Source organism: Cyprinodon tularosa, unplaced genomic scaffold (genome assembly GCF_016077235.1).
Source record: "Cyprinodon tularosa strain WSP-4 unplaced genomic scaffold, ASM1607723v1 ctg485, whole genome shotgun sequence".
NCBI lineage: Eukaryota > Metazoa > Chordata > Actinopteri > Cyprinodontiformes > Cyprinodontidae > Cyprinodon > Cyprinodon tularosa.
This window is the reverse complement of record NW_024039213.1, coordinates 307,948-328,477: the sequence shown is the minus strand read 5'-3', so window position 1 is coordinate 328,477 and position 20,530 is coordinate 307,948. Positions and strand designations below refer to the sequence as shown.

At 35.0% G+C, this 20,530-nt stretch overlaps 1 protein-coding gene across 1 annotated transcript; it reads right to left on the bottom strand.

Annotated features, from left to right (window-relative positions):
- Positions 1-671: 671 nt before the first annotated feature.
- On the bottom strand, positions 672-19,155 carry slc7a9 (solute carrier family 7 member 9). Its single transcript, XM_038302243.1, has 13 exons — positions 19,005-19,155; positions 11,553-11,659; positions 9,835-9,982; positions 6,215-6,457; positions 5,884-6,009; positions 5,690-5,789; positions 4,876-4,920; positions 4,668-4,791; positions 4,326-4,429; positions 4,060-4,156; positions 3,724-3,873; positions 2,233-2,407; positions 672-2,045 (listed from the first exon to the last, which is right to left on the bottom strand). The coding sequence occupies exons 2-13, from the start codon at positions 11,655-11,657 to the stop codon at positions 1,984-1,986; spliced, it is 1,479 nt and encodes a 492-aa protein (XP_038158171.1). The 5' UTR covers positions 11,658-11,659; positions 19,005-19,155; the 3' UTR covers positions 672-1,983.
- Between the last annotated feature and the right edge of the window lie 1,375 nt (positions 19,156-20,530).

Here is a 20,530-nt window from a genome sequence, read left to right as displayed (position 1 = left end):
CAAAAATATCCACACTCCTTTTTAATCATTGTCGCAGACAAACATATAACATATGTTACAGAACCCATTCATTTATGTCTTCATTTCCATTTTGGTTTTCAGTATAAAGCACACAACAGTGGGATGAATTAAAAATTGCAAACAATCAAAATACTTTTTCAAATCAGTATGGGAAAAGTGGTGTGCACATTCTGAATCAGTATATTGTAGATGTGGCCTATAAATAAAAGTCTTTTGGGGGAAGGCACCAGCAGCTTTACATATCTAGAGGCTGAAATGATTAATCTTTCTTACTTGGAGAATACCTGAAGCTCAGTTAAGTTGAGGAAGGGATGTCTGTGAGCTTCAGTTTTCGGCTGGAAGACCAAGCTTCAAGGTCAAGAAGAATGAATAATTTTGCAGGTCAATGTGTCCTCTGTAAAATACCAATAGAATTGGAGTGCCCTAAGAGATAGTAAGACTGGAGAAAACCTACACTGCAGAAAATTTAAATCTAAATAAGTCATTTTTTCTAAAAATGAGTGCATTTTTTCTTGAATTGAGGAGGTAAGTGAGACACTTTGCTAAAGAAACAAGACAATTTGCAATTAAAATAATTGCATTGTCTTATTTCAAGTGCATATTATCTAACTATATTATTTTAAGAGTAGAGAAAATAATTTCATTGGCAAGTCATCTTATTTACCTCCTCAAATTAAGGGTAAATACACTTAATTTAAGAAATTTGTACTTTCTATAACATTTTTGTGGGTTACAATTTTTAGAAAGTACTTCATTTCAAGAAACTCTTTCATTGAGCTAAGTGAGCTAGAATTATATATTCAATTAATAATAGCAACATTTCCACAATTAGAAGCTTGTTGCTAGATCGTCCAAAGTGTTTTGCTTTTTTCCTGAAACATTTAGCAAGCTGAACTATTCAATACTAAACACATGATGTGTTAAATAATGATTTTACCACCAACACAGCAAGCCCAAAGGTCTAAAGTCTAAGCAATAAAAAAGCTCAGAAATGTTAGCTATGAAATTTTTATGACTAAAACATTTGATAAATCCCCAACCTTTTTTTTTTTTATTCAAAATCTCAAAAGAAATAATTTCATGTTGAATATTAGTTTTCTGGTTGTACACATTTGGGAGATGCTTCTTTATAAGTAAAAATATCCTGCTATCCCACCATGCTAAGTTGACCTTCACCTGAATAAACTTTATTGTTAACATTTCCTGCATCTTCAAAATCATTTTGATTAAATGTCAGGACAAAAAAACAAAAAATAAACCTCAATTAAACTTGGATTGAACAGAATTTGTAATTCATTTTGACTTATTAAAAAAGTTTGTGAGGTTCCCAGAAAAAAATTAATCCAGCTAAAGCAGAAGGATCATGGCATATCTGCATTAGTAAAGACTGAAACTTTTAATAAACAAGTAGGACAATACAGCATTGAGATGGTTTAGCTTAGTAAATGCTTTACAAACTACACTTATAATGATAGAATCTGATGATTCCAATTACATCAGCAGGACAATAAACACCTTTTACTGAAAGGTGGATCCATGTATAGACAGGAATCTAGCAGCTATAGTTTATTCTGATATTAAATACAGGTAGTAAATGTTACAGTAATTATATAATTCAAGATACTTCCACACATTCAGTACAAAATATAGCTGAAATGATCATTCGAGAGATATGGCTGAATTAAGCATTTCTTAGGACAATTTCTGAGCAATGTCAGATGGTTTCTAAATAACCATGCTCCCATAACATGTAAGCATAACCTCATGTGTAATTTAATATTTGTATTAGGATTTTTTATTTTTTTTTATCTTAACCCATTCTCCCTAACATAAGGATTGCGTCCAAAAGGAGTATATTCTAGTTGTTTACAGTGATCATTTATGAGCACCAAATATTCCAGCAAACTCTTCCAAAATACAAAAAGGAGGTCTTCAGGACTCAGCCGAACTGGTCGTCCCTTCTTAATCGATTTTTTCGGGTGGAACCACTTCCATAAGCAGCTGGAGATGCATAGTGATGGGCCCTGTGGAGAGAAGATCAAGTATGAAATCAGCATTAACAGACATGAGCTCATTTCTTTAGATCAAAACATTTAAAGATTCCCTGTATCTGCCTTTTGATGACACAATGTATTTGTTTAATCTACTGACAGGTAAACAGAATCTGTTAACAGTTCTTAGCCATTCTCTTAGTTGAAAAAGGGAGCATACTCATGATTTTGCGTGCCCACTTTGCTTTCCAGTAGACCAGTGGGAAGTAAAGGATGAGTCCACCGAAGATGAAGATGGCACAATAAAGGTATTCCCACTCAGGCTTGTCGATAATGGGGGCCAAGACAAGGTAGATCGACACCAGGACTACGATACCAGCTATGACGATTGGCACCTTTACTTTTCACAGAAAATCGTTATCAGTTAAACATGCATATATATATAAAAAAACACAAATACCGTGTCTTGCAAAACTTTGCCACCTTCAACCTCTTCCCATTAAGTCTGGGATGGGATTTTACTCTTGTATCCGTAAACAAAACCTTAGGCAACCATTTACGTTCAGAAGTCACCTGAGTAGTCAATTCGTCACACTTTGCTTGATATAATCTTTGTCTAAAATATGTCTTATATCCAAATCTGTTTAGTAAAGAACATTTGTGGACAAACGACACAATAAAGAGCAAGGAACACACCAGGCAGGTCAGAGGGAAGATGGTGGAGAAGTTTGGAGAAGAGCTACGACTAAAATAATATCTGAGGCCTTGAACATATCAGAGATCTCTAATAAATAGTTAGAAAAATGGGAGGATTATTTACACAGTTACTGACAGAAATTAATGAAGGAACAGTTTCTCATGGTATCTTAAAATTATCTGCAAAGATTTAAAGCTCAGGTGGGAGAATATTTTCTGCAGGAAAACTCCAAGCTGTGAAAACCTTGCAAATCTTGCCTAGCAATTTGAAATCCTCATTATAGGCAACCTCAGAAGCAACAGCAAACACGTAGAAAAAAGACATGCTCACATCAGACTGCAAATTTAATATTGATATACATACAAATTGCAATGACTGGCCAGAAAAAAAAAAAAAAACAAAAAAAAAAACACGCAAAAAAAAAAAAAAAACTCGAAGACACCATCCAATCCATGAAAGATGGAGGAGGTTTTATCATATTGTGACAATTTATTCCTCTAGCAGGGGCTGAATGGATGGTAGGTTGGGTAGAGGTAAATACAGGATTATCCCTGGAGAAAACCAACTAGAGGGACTAAAAGACTTGAGATCTGGGCAGAGGTTCACCTTCACATTGATCCTAAATTCAAAGCCAGGGCTACAAATTCATGTGTTTTATCAAATCTGTTGTCATACTTCAAATATTAATGAGTAAAAGCTGCTTTTTAAGAACAAAAATATGATCTCTGGTTGAGCAAAAACTGGTTTAGACAAACCAGAAACTCATGGGTGACTCGTGGGTGTCTGAACACTTAAACATGCCACACTTAATTGCTGATTATTTGCAGAAAATAATAAAATATTTCATGGTTTTCTGTTTTGTTTGATTTTTCTAAAAGGATCTCAGTAAAATATGTTAAAATGTGTAGGTTTTTAATTGCAACATTTGATATCAATGATATCAATAATACTTTTGGATGCTGTTGTTCATCACCCTAAACTTTTAGCTGAATAAAAGCCTCCAAGAAGCCTCACCTTTACAGGCCGGTCAAAGTCCTTCCGGGTGAAACGCATGACTATTAGAGCCAGAGCTGTCAGACCATAAAAGGCCCACTGAGCAAAACTGAAGTAGTTTATAAGGGTGTTGATGTCCGCTGGGATAATGTAGAATATTGCCAAAATACCCTATAATACAAAGAAAGCAATAGTTAAATGATTATATTGTTAAGGTAAATAATAGATTACTAATGATTTTGTGATCATGTATTATGAAAATACAGTAAGAAGACCAAAAAAATAAATTTAGGGGCTCCTGTGGGATCATGTGTTGTCATTTAAGGGAACCTAATTCAATATTTGTTTCAGACTCACATTGAAGCACAGAGCAGGCAAAGGAGTGTAGCGTTTCAGACTGATATAGGATAAGATTTTCACCATGTGACCCTCTCTGCCAGCTACATATGACAATCTGGGATGAGAGAAAGTTTAAATATGAGCTGACATTCTAATTATTATAAAATTCATGCTCCATTTTGTTCTCCACATATAAATCCAAGTTTATTAAACACAAAACATTGAACATATGCAGCTTTGCATGTGCAGCCAGAAGGAATAGAAAAACAATCAGTCTGTTTCACCTGCCAGCAGTAAAACAGCTTCCATTGGCAGAACCAAATGTTGAGAAGGCGACAAACAGAGGAACTATCCAAGCCACGGGGTAAAGAACTCTATTGCCAAATGTCTGTGAAGACACACAAAAAAAAATCCCTCAGGGGTTAAACAAAGGGGTAATTACTGAGAATTCATCAAAAGGTTTTAAATAAAAGAGAACAAAACGATCAAATATCCTGTGTTTGAAATGGTGATTAGCTCATTTTAGAAAGTCCTCATTAAAGCCTATTAACATTTATACCATGCTGATAAGTCCTAAAATTTTTTGAGGTTATATAGCTGTGAGCTTTACAAAGAGTTGTCCTTACCACAGCAACAGCAGAAGAAGACAGTAGCTGAGAGGGGGTCATAACAGTAAAGTAAGCAATGTTGACCAACACATAGCAGACGGTAACCAAAGGGATTCCAATGATAATGGCCAGTGGCAGATTTCTGTGGTAAATTCAGACAAATCATGTCAGAAGAGATTTTACACTGCTTAGTATTCACATTTCTCTCTTTAGACGGTTATTTTACCTGTATGGGTTTTTCAACTCCTCAGTGATGAAATTCAGTTGATTCCTGAGAAACAATGAGAATTTTGTTTAATAACTGAATGAAATTTACAATATTTGCTCTAGGGTCAATAAAAACTCATGTGGACTGACAATATCAATTGATTATTTAATAAAATGACATCTGTTTATTAGGTCAAATCCAGATCAATGTAAACCTTTCTTAGAATAGCTTGGATTGTTTATTTAAGAGAGGCTCTTTGCAGAAGACTGAGCTGTAGGAAATGGGTTTAATGAAATGTCGATTGGTTCTAACTTATCAGCAGAAACTAATATCTATATCTCAATACGTTTTTGTTTTTTTCATATTAGATGGTTGTTTACTTATAAAAATGTGATTTCTCACTCCACAGGTGTCATATGCAGAGCTGTAAAGGCCTGTTACAGCCAAATGCTTACAGGCCAATACTCGCCATCACCAGTGTGACAAATCATTATCATCAAATGTACCACATATAGCACTCTCTAACACCATAAAGTAGAAACATTAAGTTGTTTATTTTGTTAACTATTTCTGTAATTGCATGCCCTAGATAAGGTTCAGTTATCTGCGGAGGGAACATGACAATAACCCTCCCAGGCTAATTCATGGTTGTCAATAAAACAATAGAGAACACCAGAACTGTCTAATCTCCTTCCTCCCGTCAATGTTTGACACCATTGTTTCCTGGGTGGGATTCATTATACTTCTTATATATAATAGATCTTTAAATAATCAAGATTGATGTAGCTTACAAATCTGCAAAAAAAAACAAAAAAAAAATGTAAGTCATTACCATCCATCATAAGCCCAAAGCCCATTATAAAAAGCAAGTCCAATAGCTCCAAAAGACGTGGCTGAGCCTTCAAATGCATTCGACAAGTTCTCTGTCTTTCCTGGACCAAGAAAAATAACAAAAAAAGAATTAATCATTCATTCTTACACTGACAGACCAGCTGCAAAGCTGAAAAGAGAGGTGAGAGGTCTCACCTTGAGCCATCAGAACGATCCCAGCCACCACAATCACGATGATAATGACGAGTTTGGCAGCTGTAAAAAAGTTCTGCACATAGCTTGCTAGTTTGACACTCAAACAGTTGACACCAGTGATAACAACTAAAGAGAAAGAAACAAAAAAAGTCAAAAATGAAAAACTGTTTCATTAGAAAATCAGTTACTATCTTATACACTCAGTAACTCAGTTACTATCTCCAAATATGGAGCTCTTTTTATTAAGTTTATCATCTGAACAGATTAACTAAATATGAATCAAAATTTTAACTGGAGCCCAGTTTATATTTCAGAGTGTTTGTGTACTTACTTATAGCAGCTGCTGCCAGGCACTTAATAACTGCGAGAGGAGGGGTGCACTCTGGGTAAAAGGGTGCAGAGGCATATTCTGCAAAGCTCAAAGTAATGATGGCAAATGATGAGGGTTTCAGCACCATAACAGTGGTCCACGAGTAAAGGTAGCCGACAAGAGAGCCGAAAGCCTCTATCAAATATGAGTACTCTGCCCCAGATTTGGTGATCATGGTACCAAGTTCAGCATAACAAAGGGCGCCTGTTAAAGTGCATAGGAGGAGAGGGAAATTTATAAATCACTGTAATAAAGAAAGTCATTTGAATCACACTTAGTTCATGGCTCTGTTTGTAATATTCCTTAAAATGTAAAAGAAATCAACAGTCTCAGTCTCACATGGTGGTCTTTTGGTAAAAAAAAACAATAAAAAAATAAATAAAAGAGCCTCATTTTTTTGTGGGTGATGATTACCCAGCTGCTTTCACTATTTTTTATGTTGTCTATATACACATTAACATTTACCACCCTGGGATTCAAGGACAAAGTCCCGTGCGTTATTTTAGAAGTCTATGCTCAAGATCCCATAATTCTCTGACAAAAATTAAATTTTATAATGGTCATAAAACAAGTGCAAATAAAAAAGGCTGTTAAAAATAAGATTACATCTAGTAAGTGGCTTAACTGTTTTGTAATTTACATCAGGATCTCTTCATAAATAAATTGACTGAAATACAATTTCTGTGATTACAGTGAGTGGCAACGACATTTAGGCATGAGGTACCTTATATTCTGAAAGAGGTTGGGGAAATGATGAGAGACTAACGCTGCAGAAGTCTGGGAATTATTTATTTAATTCCATAATAAAAGTTAAATCTCTTCCGCCTCTATGAGTGTCGTTTTTTTTATATCTTTTTGTAATCAAAGACAGTGTTGCTTGCTTAAAAATAGGGGTGAAGAAAAGGCCATTAAGCCTCTGCCTTTATCAGGCGTGGTCGAGGTCGGTGCCTGAGCTGGGACCTTGGTCATGACTCACTCATTACTGGCTGCATAACACTGCTACAAAGTAATAAAGGTCTTATCATCTGTTTTCACATTTTTGATGAGGCATGTGGTGATTGTAGCACCATGTTCTCTTCCTAAAATAAATTCGGTATCTGTTGACCTTTAGAGTACTGCTGTAGATTCAAACATCTTTGATGCAGGGGCTTTAAAAGCATATACAATCGTCTTAAACCTTAAAGTTTTTTTTTACATTTCAAAATTGAGATTGTGAGAAAATATTTACAAACCCTTTCAGACATCTTTTGTGGAATAAATTCGTTATAGGTCAAGTTAGAAAAAAGCTATATGTGTAAATCTTAAAACTTCGACTTTAATGCAAGATTTTCATTCAATCACTCTTCTTGAATTCAAACCTGGAATATATGTTTCAGTAAGGTTCGCTTATCAGATTATTGCTCCTTTTATATTAGGGTTTATTTGACCTCATTAATTGTGGCTCTAAAATGATTAACCACAAATAAAGGGAAAAAGAGGATAACGATAATTACCTATATAAATCTGTCTTTCAGAGGTAAAGAGAATTACCAGCCTCATCAAATATGGTTTATTTTGTGAGAGTCATGAATGTGTGTAGGTAACTTTCAAACGTTTCATTTTCAACTGAATGTTTGGCCTAATGGTGTCACTATCCGTAATACGTCAGATAATTGTGTTCATTAATGTGGTTAACAGGTTTTAAAAGATTTGGATTCAAGATTTTCCAAATAAATACATTCTAATTGAAAAGTTTGGCTTGATGGTGGCACTTGAGTACAGATACGTTTTTTTATCAGGATTTTATGATTTTTAGAAAGAGTATGACTCAAAACTTTATCAAAACATTCTGTAAATAGTTTCATGGAACCAGATAGGCCCAAAGGTTAAAATTGTGGGTAAAATCTGAGGATTTTAAATGGTAAAAAGTTTCTTTGAAATAATCATTAAATAAAAACCTTACTGCAGGTGTTTAACATAATTTGCATTAAGCCTATATTTCAGTTTAGTGTTTCAGTTTTTTGGTCTCATATAAATCTCTATTCTTAGATTCTATGATTTCATTAGATTTATGCAGAAAGAAAATCACAAGGCTTGGAAACACTGATATAGGAAAAATCATTTTAATTACCGATACTTTTAATTAATTGTTCACCACATCTCATCGCATGCTGTGCTTCTTTTCAGTTATAAAAATATTTAATCTAAGCCAGAGCTTTCTTAAGTTTACAGAAGGACTGAAGGATTTTCCATTATTTACTAAGAAAAATGTAATGCATTAATTAACTGGGAGGAACACATGCTGAAAGGAGGCCTGGTGCGCTGCCAATCGCGATGAACAGCTCCAGCATTTTCTAACAAATAATTGTTTGGGTTTAAAGCCATCTGTCTTTCCCATATGTTTGGGATAAGAAGTATGGTTAAAATATATATTTTAATCCAGAGAAACCTTCCATGCTGGGCTTAAATCTACCAAAAAACATATGGCTAAATGAATTGAGGTCTAAACTGGAACATAAGCTTTGGACATAAAATACGTCATGCATCTTTAACTGAAATTCAACACAAAAGGGGAACATCATGAGGTTAGATCTTTTTCAGATGAAGCTGATTTTTTTTGTAAAAGAAATCAATTCAATTCCAAGCTATTTCAAGCTATTAGTTCCCCCCCCCCAAATCGTTCACCTTATGCTTGAAAGGTAAAGATGAATGATAGGGATCACTTTCAACATGAGTTCAAGCAAACATTAAAAAAAACAACAAATAAAATCTAAAATATCTAAAGAACTTTATAATTTTGTGAGGGGAAAAACATTTAATGCTGAAATTTAAAGTAAAAGGAGCATCAGCAAAGCTTTACTTTAAGAGTGAACTCTTATACAACCATCCTCATATGTTATGTAAATTCAACGGTTATAAAAAAAAAAAAAAAATATATATATATATATATATATATATATATATATATATATATATATATATATATATATATATATATATATATATATATATATATATATATATATATTATATATAAGTTTTTTAGGGGGATAGTATTTTGTATATATTGTCAAGATTCAAGTCTAATAAAAATGTAAAGAGTTTGGATGGTGGTGTGTTTTTTTTACGCTATCAGCTAGTTACAACCTTATTCATTACTTATTGTCAATTTCACAAAAAAAAAAACCTTTTGTTATATAGGAGGTATAGCTCATTAAAGTTTAGCTCATTAAAGTTTTGGGATTTTTAGAAAAAAAATCAGGTTTTACCACACTGCATTGTAAAAAAAAGACACATCAGTTGCAGACAAAGTTTAATTCAATGACAAAAAAGACCATCTATGGAAGTACCTTTAATACAGAACCTTGACCTGAAGGGAAAGGGTTAGACTTAGGAAATGCAAGACATGCAGACATTTAAGAACTCTTCCTCCTCTGCTGCAATCCTATAATACTGTTACTCCTCAATAAAAGCACTAATTCATTCAATTGAACACAAAACAGTGAAAACAACGCTGTATATGGGACTATCTGCGACAACATATGGCTGATGGGGAAACTAATTGCTAAATATTGTGATGCTGTGAGGATTTGTCGTCTCACCCAGGGTGGCCAAGACTCCACAGGCAGTCCAGATGAGGAGGCAAGGACCTACAGCTCCAGAGTAAAGCAACACTGACTTAGGAGAAATGAAGATCCCTGAGCCAATCATTGTCCCCACGATCAGGGAGATTCCACTCAGCAGACCGATCTAAGAAAATACCAAGAGGGGAAAAAAATCTACCTTAGAGGATTTTAAAGCAACTTAATTCATTTATATATGGATCGGATTATTCTTAGGAAGCTGTAATGTTTGCATGTTCATTAACATTATATCCTTACGCTATTTAAACAGAATATTAATGACGACTTTTTTATCTCTCCCCATAAAACATGAATCTGAGAAACGTCTAGTTGATCTAAACTCTTATAGCTTTCCTTGTCGAAGCTCTAAGCTTAACAAGATCCAAACAACTGATCTTATTCACTGCAGGTCTGTGCAGGTCAGGGAACATAGAGTGGACATGGACCTGACCCCCCCACATCATGTCCACTCTGTCACCCCTTCAAATCCACACTCAACACATGTAAGAGGATCTGTTCATGCATCCAGACATTCCTCCCTGTTATGTTTGTAATGCACCAGATCTGCTGTACTCTTCCCATGTCTGACTACCCATGATTTGGTTTACTGAAATGAACCTGTTTGGTTTATCATTTGTCATGGAAAATATCTGGACATTAACCCCTCACCATCTGGCAGATGTGCAAGACACAGTAAAAACAATAGCAACAAAACAACTCTATAACAATGGCCTACATCCCATCAGATATCGTTCTAACGTCAGTAATCATAATCAGCTTCAGCTCAGAGGGGCAATAAAGTTTGCAACAGATCATCCAAATTCTTCTTTAATCTTTACCTAAATCCTACATATCAACAACATGCTAACAGGCAATGGGCCTGACTATTCAATGTTAACCAGAGGGTCGGTTTGACCTGCAGAAGAATGCATTGTTAAATCAAAGCTCAAGTTTAGTCTCTTCCTATCAATAAAAAGCTGTTATAATTCAAGGGTTATAGAGAGTGGGAGACAGATAAGAATCTCACATGCAACTTCCAGTAACTATGCCTGAACATAACTGTGGCAAACAAAACAAAGGTAACATGAATCCTTTTGGGCGTCCAATGGGTTTGGATAACAAAACAATATAAGTTATTTTGTTTCTTTCTGAGAAGATAAGCTTTTTTAGCATATTTGGAAAGGAAGATGGATTTGAAAATTGTAAATTACCATGGTTTAGTTCGTGGACACATGAAAGTGTCCATGACTCATCTAGTGTGACCTAATTAGTAAAATAGTTATACATAAGCTCAGCAGCTCAGCTTGTTTTGGTGAGCTTGAACTCTTTCAGGAAGTCTCTTTCCTTCAAAGAATATTCTTAGATTTTTAATAAAACAGGAAGTTGTTTTGTCGAACATTCCTCCAAGTTTCCACTCCATTAAGAAATAAAACAGCAGCGTTCCTGCGACACTTAAACATCCAATTTCAAAACCTAGTTTCTCCAAAATGTATCTCAGGACTTTTGAACTTAGAGAGTTTGGAAAGGCACGGTGAGCCGGTGATGGCAGGGTTAATCTGCAGAGACACTTTTAGTGGCACTGCCTGGTACGCAACACTTGGTCTCACATTACAGCAAAAAGGTTCAGATGATGGGATTGTGTGGTGTGAACATTTACTATGCCTTTTTCTCAGAGTCACACAAAGACTAACACTCACATCTTTTTGAAGAACAGTTGCCTTCTCTGGTGGCTTCTCCTCTGGGTGTACAGTCTTGTCAGTGGCTCCATTTTGTGAGGTTTTATTGATGCTGTCTGTTTCCATTTCTGTTTAAGAGAAGCACAAACGGCACAGCCACATATGTTTACACAGACTCTGTTACAAACACCTTACCTATTTTAGATCAGTTATGAGAAAATGCATGTACATTTGCTAATGTTAATGACGGACGGACTAGAAATTGCGATATTTTTTTATTATTTTTTTTTTTTTAGGATTTTTGCAATAGAATAGAATAAAAATATGATATAAGGGTACATATGGGGAAAAAATGTGTCAAGAGGAAAGCAAAACTGAAAATCTGGGTGGATCATTGTCAATCATTGTGTTGATATGTTTACATAAGGCCTTCCTACATGCTTGTCTACATTTTCACTTACCTGTGAGTCTGAAATTGTGGAAAAATTGCAAATATTGAAAATAAAGTAAGCTTTTATGAGCGATGCAAACAGTAACTTTTAAACAGAGCATGCATAAGGAGAAATGGCCTCATGCATGCTCTTGCACACGTTTGATAGGCATTCCCTCTTGGGAGCGGGTACAGGATTGTGCATTTTTTTTAAGTGGAGAGGGCGAATCTTTTCAAAAAAACAAAAATTCTCCACTATACCTTTAAAAATATATAAAAATATGAGTGTGCAAATAACAGCAAAGATGTAAAGAAACCTTTAAAAAACAGGTCAAGCTGTTTAAAGAAAGGGGCTGTTGTACAAATAAACTGAATCAGTACAAAAAAATAATAAACCAGATCCATTTAGGAGACAGCTGAGGTTTTACTGAAGTGTTTAGCCATAATTAACTTATTATTCTTTAAGGAAAAAATGAAACTGTAAATGAAATGAAACTAGAAGCCTGAGCACAAATTCTAATTGGGAAGTCAGGATGGTAGCATCATGTTATGCCATACAGTATGAGCAAAGACAAAAAAGGAAAAGGACATAATGAATCAGTGTCTTTAGACATCAAGAAGAAGGTTCATGGGGAATAATGACTAAAAACCTCCATTCATCCACATTCTACCACATGTCTGTCAGACAAAAGGTATGGTTCACCCTGGACAGGTCACCTGTTTATTGCAGGTCAACACAGAGACATTAAACCAGACACATAGTCAATCTAATTGTGATGTTTAGTACTACACACTATGTACAGTATGAGTGCCCAGAAAGAACCCACACATGCACAGGGATAATATGTAATCTCCATAAAGAAAGACCAAAGGTGGGTATTTGAACTTAGGGCCTTCTTGTTGTAAAGCAACAGTGACAAAAGCATTTTCTTCAAAAAGAGCCGTTTTTGTTTAGCTTTGAGATGAGAGAGTGATGGTTTAAGTAAGAGTTGAAGCAAGTCCAAGTCCAGCATCGTCTGTCGCTGCTAAACCTGCCAATGGCACCACTGCTGCTTCAACCACATCAGCATCCTTAACCTAGGGGTCTACCACCCTCACAGTATCTTCATGAGCATCGTCATCATCGTCCTCTTCCTCCCCTGAGCCAGGAGAATCAAGTGCTTCAGGAGCTGGAGGCAGTAGCAGATGATCAGCAACAACTGATGGAGTGAAGTCCAGGCAACAGGCCCCTAATGCTCCAGCATCAAATCCTCTTCAACCAGGGTAAAAATCCCATTTGGATGCTAAGATCCTATCCAGATCCGTCTGACATCACTGCTGCCAAGCAAACATGAATTATACGCATTCCATAACTAGATATAGAGACTTAATATCACCATGTTTTTTTGTTTTTTGTTTTTTTATCACTGCTGCTTACCTTATCAAGGTTGCACTTAAAAAAATGAAATTGTCTACAGAAAAGAAATTTGTTTTTGTTTACACTTGTGTATACAAAATGACAAAATAAATCTTTCAAAGTCTAATGTCTAAGTCTAATTCTTCGAAGCTCCGAGTTCCTGTTCCTGGTTCCTATTCCTCCACAGAAAGGTGAAGGAATAGGAACTAGGAAATGCTGTGTAAAATCAAGACAGCGTTCAGGCCTATGGACGTTATACCATGACAGAAATGCACATGGAATTGGAAAAGAACTATGAAAAACAAAAGTTAGTTTAATGTAGCGAATGGCTGAAGTTCTACACCATCCATCCATCTTCTTACACGCTGGGGTCGCGAGGGGTGCTGGTGCCTATCTCCAGCTGTCATTGGGCGAGGGGCGGGATACACCCTGGACAGTTAACCAGTCCATCGCAGTGCAACACAGAGACACACAGGACAAACAACCATTCATGCACACAATCACACCTAAGGAGAATTTAGAGAAGCCAATTAACCTAACAGTCATGTTTTTGGACTGTGGGAGGAAGCCAGAGTACCCGGAGAGAACCCACGCATGCTCAGGGAGAACATGCAAACTCCATGCAGAAAGAACCAAGGCCGCAAATCAAATCTGGAACCTTCTTGCTGCAAGGCAGCAGTGCTACCTACTGCGCCATTGAGCAGCCCAAGTTCTTAATCATAGAACTTAAAACATATTAAGTTAAGTACACACAAAATGTGTGACACAGAATAAATGATATAATTGTGTTAAACTCCATGAGGTATGCTGTGCCAGTACGTTCTGTCACACAAAGGATTGTGGGAATCTGTATAGCTCTTTAGCACCAAACAGGAACATTTAGAGGACCCTATGTTAAATGAACCATTGATAGGAAGCCTCCTGCTTCCTTTTCCTACCTCCTTCCTTACTGCCTGCATTATTCCAAGGGGACCTATCATGGTAAATGCTCACAGTCTTCTGCTATGCTTAATAGTCCTTAAAAAAAAAAAAAAAAAAGCTCTACCATAACAATAGCTTTTTTTTAGTTAAGGTCAAAACATTATCTGTTTTTGAACACATTTTTCTTCAGTTTTGATTAATTATTACTCAGAATAATTTCCTGTTTTGAGTCTTGAGCACAAACGGTTGCTTCAACACAAACATGAAGCCTTTTTTCATATTAGGTAAAAATTGGCTTAAGGGCAATGAAGTCTGTGTTTAAGATAAGGGAATCCCAAAGGCGTGATGTCAGTATCATAGGAAACACATGATCAGTAGGAGAAGCTGAAAGTGCATGTCGATAAAATGGCCTAAACCTGGATGTGTTGCACCATTTCTATCGGTAAAAATGGGCCAAATTCCACCAAACCTGTTGGAAAATGTTTGTGGAAGGACACCTTAAATATTTAACCTATCATAGAGTTTTTTTTTTCATTTAAAAAAACTTATTGACATTTATTGTATATAAAAAGCAAATACATATTTGCATTATTCTAGTATCTGTCAACTAGAAACGGTTCATTAATCCAAACCGGCCAAAACCAGGAAAGATTTAGCCTTATCTTATGTCAGACAGAGTATGTTTTTTATAAAGTAAATGGAAATATTGGGTTTCAGCAGTTCCAGCAGTTACGTTAACGGTTATTCAACGGTTTTTATATGTTTGCAGTCACTAAAGTCACAAAGAGAGATAAGTTTTACAAGAAAATTTCCACTAAGATGTTCTTTGATCAATCTAACTAGGGTATGAACCAACAGACAACAGGGAAAACAACTTAATGAGATGTCAGCCAAAAAGATATATAAGTTATACTGTTACACAAAGGATTGTGGGAATCTGTATAGCTCTTTAGCACCAAACAGGAACATTTAGAGGACCCTATGTTAAATGAACCATTGATAGGAAGCCTCCTGCTTCCTTTTCCTACCTCCTTTCTTACTGCCTGCATTATTCCAAGGGGACCTATCATGGTAAATGCTCACAGTCTTCTGCTATGCTTAATAGTCCTTAAAAAAAAAAAAAAAAAGCTCTACCATAACAATAGCTTTTTTTTAGTTAAGGACAAAACATTATCTGTTTTTGAACACATTTTTCTTCAGTTTTGATTAATTATTACTCAGAATAATTTCCTGTTTTGAGACTTGAGCTCAAACGGTTGCTTCAACACAAACATGAAGCCTTTTTTCATATTAGGTAAAAATTGGCTTAAGGGCAATGAAGTCTGTGTTTTAGATAAGGGAATCCCAAAGGCGTGATGTCAGTATCATAGGAAACACATGATCAGTAGGAGAAGCTGAAAGTGCATGTCGATAAAATGGCCTAAACCTGGATGTGTTGCACCATTTCTATCGGTAAAAATGGGCCAAATTCCACCAAACCTGTTGGAAAATGTTTGTGGAAGGACACCTTAAATATTTAACCTATCATAGAGTTTTTTTTTTCATTTAAAAAAACTTATTGACATTTATTGTATATAAAAAGCAAATACATATTTGCATTATTCTAGTATCTGTCAACTAGAAACGGTTCATTAATCCAAACCGGCCAAAACCAGGAAAGATTTAGCCTTATCTTATGTCAGACAGAGTATGTTTTTTATAAAGTGAATGGAAATATTCGGTTTCAGCAGTTCCAGCAGTTACGTTAACGGTTATTCAACGGTTTTTATATGTTTGCAGTCACTAAAGTCACAAAGAGAGATAAGTTTTACAAGAAAATTTCCACTAAGATGTTCTTTGATCAATCTAACTAGGGTATGAACCAACAGACAACAGGGAAAACAACTTAATGAGATGTCAGCCAAAAAGATATATAAGTTATACTGTTACACAAAGGATTGTGGGAATCTGTATAGCTCTTTAGCACCAAACAGGAACATTTAGAGGACCCTATGTTAAATGAACCATTGATAGGAAGCCTCCTGCTTCCTTTTCCTACCTCCTTTCTTACTGCCTGCATTATTCCAAGGGGACCTATCATGGTAAATGCTCACAGTCTTCTGCTATGCTTAATAGTCCTTAAAAAAAAAAAAAAAAAAGCTCTACCATAACAATAGCTTTTTTTTAGTTAAGGACAAAACATTATCTGTTTTTGAACACATTTTTCTTCAGTTTTGATTAATTATTACTCAGAATAATTTCCTGTTTTGAGACTTGAGCTCAAACGGTTGCTTCAACACAAACATGAAGCCTTTTTTCATATTAGGTAAAAATTGGCTTAAGGGCAATGAAGTCTGTGTTTTAGATAAGGGAATCCCAAAGGCGTGATGTCAGTATCATAGGAAACACATGATCAGTAGGAGAAGCTGAAAGTGCATGTCGATAAAATGGCCTAAACCTGGATGTGTTGCACCATTTCTATCGGTAAAAATGGGCCAAATTCCAGCAAATCTGTTGGAAAATGTTTGTGGAAGGACACCTTAAATATTTAACCTATCATAGAGTTTTTTTTTTTATTTAAAAAAAACTTATTGACATTTATTGTATATTAAAAGCAAATACATATTTGCATTATTCTAGTATCTGTCAACTAGAAACGGTTCATTAATCAAAACCGGACAAAACCAGGAAAGATTTAGCCTTATCTTATGTCAGACAGAGTGTGTTTTTTATAAAGCGAATGGAAGTATTGGGTTTCAGCACTTCCAACAGTTACGTTAACGGTTACTTAACTGTTTTTATATGTTTGCAGTCACTAAAGTCACAAAGAGAGATAAGTTTTACAAGAAAATTTCCACTAAGATGTTCTTTGATCAATCTAACTAGGGTAGGAACCAACAGACAACAGGGAAAACAACTTAATGAGATGTCAGCCAAAAAGATATATAAGTTATACTGTCATCTCCATTATTAATGATTTTAAATTCCTGATTTTTAGCCAGAACAGTGTTTCTGTAAAAATCCTCTTAGAGATGAGAAACTGCGCTTCATCAATACTAAGGCTGGATACTTTGGATCTACTGAAAGGGACTTTCTCAAGACTCAATCTTAAAGAAATCTGGAAGAAACTTAATTTAAGGAGTAACTCTAAAGATATTTTCATCCTATCTTATTCTATTAACCAGTCAGCATCAGACATGTATTTAGATAAAGATACATTTTATCATTGACTTAGGCATCTGCCTGCCAAAAACAGACAAATAAATTTGTCTAAATTATCTAATATCAAACTGACAATGATAGATTACTTAGTCTATAAAATTAACAGCGAGAAATAGATAAATAGAATCAGAATACAGCTTCATCACAAATCAACTGAAAAACAAAGCTTTTAAATGCCCGTACATCAGTTCTACTACATAGTTTTGTTTGTTCCTGAAACCCGAAGTTGAAATTATTTGTTCTAGCTTCCTCATCAAAGTGATTCCTCTATGCTTAATCCTAAAACCGCTATAGTTTAAAGTAACTTTCTAAGTTGCCTTTGTTTTGTTTTTTTTCGCTGTAAGCAACTTTTTATCCCTGGTTGTAAAGATAGGAAGTCAGATTAGAATTTGAAGACAAAATTTATGGTTGTGTTGGCTAACATCTTGATACAGTTTTCAAGCATTCTGAAGATAAATGTCATCAATCAATGTAATGAACAAGTCTGTGAAGTTTATGACAACAGAAACTATTCTGGCAGACCTCTACGCTATGTTTGATTCCTTTTTATAACCATGTTCTTTGGCTTCTGTGTTTTGCAATTAATTTTTGTTTAGGAAAAAAAAAATGTGCGTACTTCACGAACAAAGTGCTAAAACATAAATTTGCTTTAAATCATATTTGTGTGGAGCAACCTTTGATTGTCCTATCTAAATACTGTTATTTTACGTTTTTAGTGCAACTTTTCACTTTATTATTAATCATTTTATTATCATTTTTATCTCTCAAAATACTTTTCACTGTGTGTTTCCAATTGTTTTTGGTACAATGCTATATAAATAAAGCTGCCTTGCCATATTTAGACAGCTTTTTGTGAAATCTTCAGTATGATCTTACAATCTAGGAACTAAGGGACATATTTTAGAGCTAGTTGTCACAACAATCTCAGCTTATGCTGCAGTCATTTGTTTTTATTGGAAAATAATATGTACTAGTTTATTTTATTGATACCAAGAGAGAATTGCTGAACCCAGGTTAGGTTACTGTTTTCAACAGCTGATTATCTTAAAATCTATTCGAGTCTGTAAGATTCTGGATTGTTACAAATATTTACTCTAGTAAATATTTGGGCAACATTTGGGACATATTGTTTTTGTTTGTAAAACTTTTTTTTAATTATTAACCCATGCACTAACATCTGCAACAAGTAAAACAAAGTTTTAGATAGGTGTCTGTTATCGTACGATAGCAAAAAAAAAAAAAAAAAAAGTTAACTGAGTTTGGAATTTAAATGTAAAATATATATTCTGGTCTTTAGCAAATTACTTTATTATTAATACATTCTTCTTAATTCTTAGAAAATACACAGAGTCACATTAACTTTAGGAGACACATCACAGGAAGCCTAGGTGTTGATTTCGATCCCCCCACAGATAATATTTAACTTCTCCATTTGTTAATATATAATGAAACAAGTGTTTAACTGCTAAAGAAGCAAAGAACATCAATAATTTAACCTGGGAAATCATCTAATCTGTTCACTTACTTATGGTTTCAAAGGCCTTTGGTAAGAGTCCATAAATTTCCACAGCAGCTTGTTCAAAAACATGCAGCTGATGACAGCAAATAGATGATGCTTAGCCAAGGAAGGGCAGCAGGAAAGTCTGACCTGAGAGAAACATTGTGGCTCCATGAAACTGAACACACTCCTCTGGTGGGAGGTTCCTCGTTCTTATTGGTCATGACAGGTAGTCCCAAACAGAAAGGGGAATGGCTCACACCCACAACAGAAATGCATGAGTTATTACTGTGCAGTGGTGAGAGCTTCGATTGAAGCATCCACAGAGAAACTGAGCAACACCTTATGAGAGGACAATATTAAACAGGTTTGGTTTGTTGTTTTAAGTTTTATTATGATTTATTAACAGGATACTAGTGTGGAAGATAAAACACTCTGTATTCAATGTTTTTTAAACACATTTTAAAATTATTACTGCATCTAGAGCTGAATTTCTGGTTGATGGAGTCACAATGTCAACTCTGAACGTTTTCCTTTTTTTTAATACTAAAAACCCTGAATCACTTCCTTCCATTGGAGCTTAAATAACCCGACTTCTTCACAAAGGCTCTTTGATAGAGATATATGAAACCTCTGAAGTTGTGGGCATGCACATTTTGAGTATGTGTGTGTGTGTGGATTTGTGTGTGGCACATTGCCTTTTCATTATACACTGGTTTAATATACTGTAGTTTTTGTAGTTTTTTCCTTTTTTTTTTTTTACACAGTGTAATACCTTGACGGAGTCATGACTGGACTAATGATGCTGATGATTTGTTTGAATTTTTTTTTACTCAGGCAGTTTTAAAAGGTGACATCAAGAATTCTGATATGATTTTCATTGCAACACAGCTCACATATACAAATACAGTTTAAAAAAGGTAAAGTTTTCCTAAAATCAACTTTTTTTTATACAATAATAGTTTGTATCCCTTCCAAAGCACTAGCTCACCTGCTTTTTTGCATGAGGATTGTTGAACAGTTGCCTCACAGGAGACTGTAATCTTCTAGCACAGGAACACACTGACATATAAACTCAGTAACCCCATGAAGAAAAAGAACAATATGACTGAGTCTCAGACACATTTGGGAAAGCTTAGAATCTGATTTTGTTCCCAGCCACAAAATGCTGCCTTCAAAGGACCGTTGATGTGAAAAGAAATCCCCATAATCTTTACTTCATCTTGTTTTTTACAGTGTGGTCTTTCTGTTAGCTTAGACCACACCTGAGACAGTGAAGTTTTATGCTTAAAAACTTAAAAACAATTCTGTAAAGATTTGTTTTTAATTAAATAAATCTGATTCATGAGATGAAAATAAAATAAAAGGTTCTTGTTTGATTAAATCAAACAATGACAGCCCTCCATGGTTTTTGCAGCAGGCTGTGAAGCATTAATGAGTTGATTCAAGGAGCTGTATGTGATACAATTAGTAAAACTGCATATCTCTCTTATTGTTACAAAGACTGCACAGTAAGAATGCACTTACTGGCCACTTTATGTTGATCTTGCCAG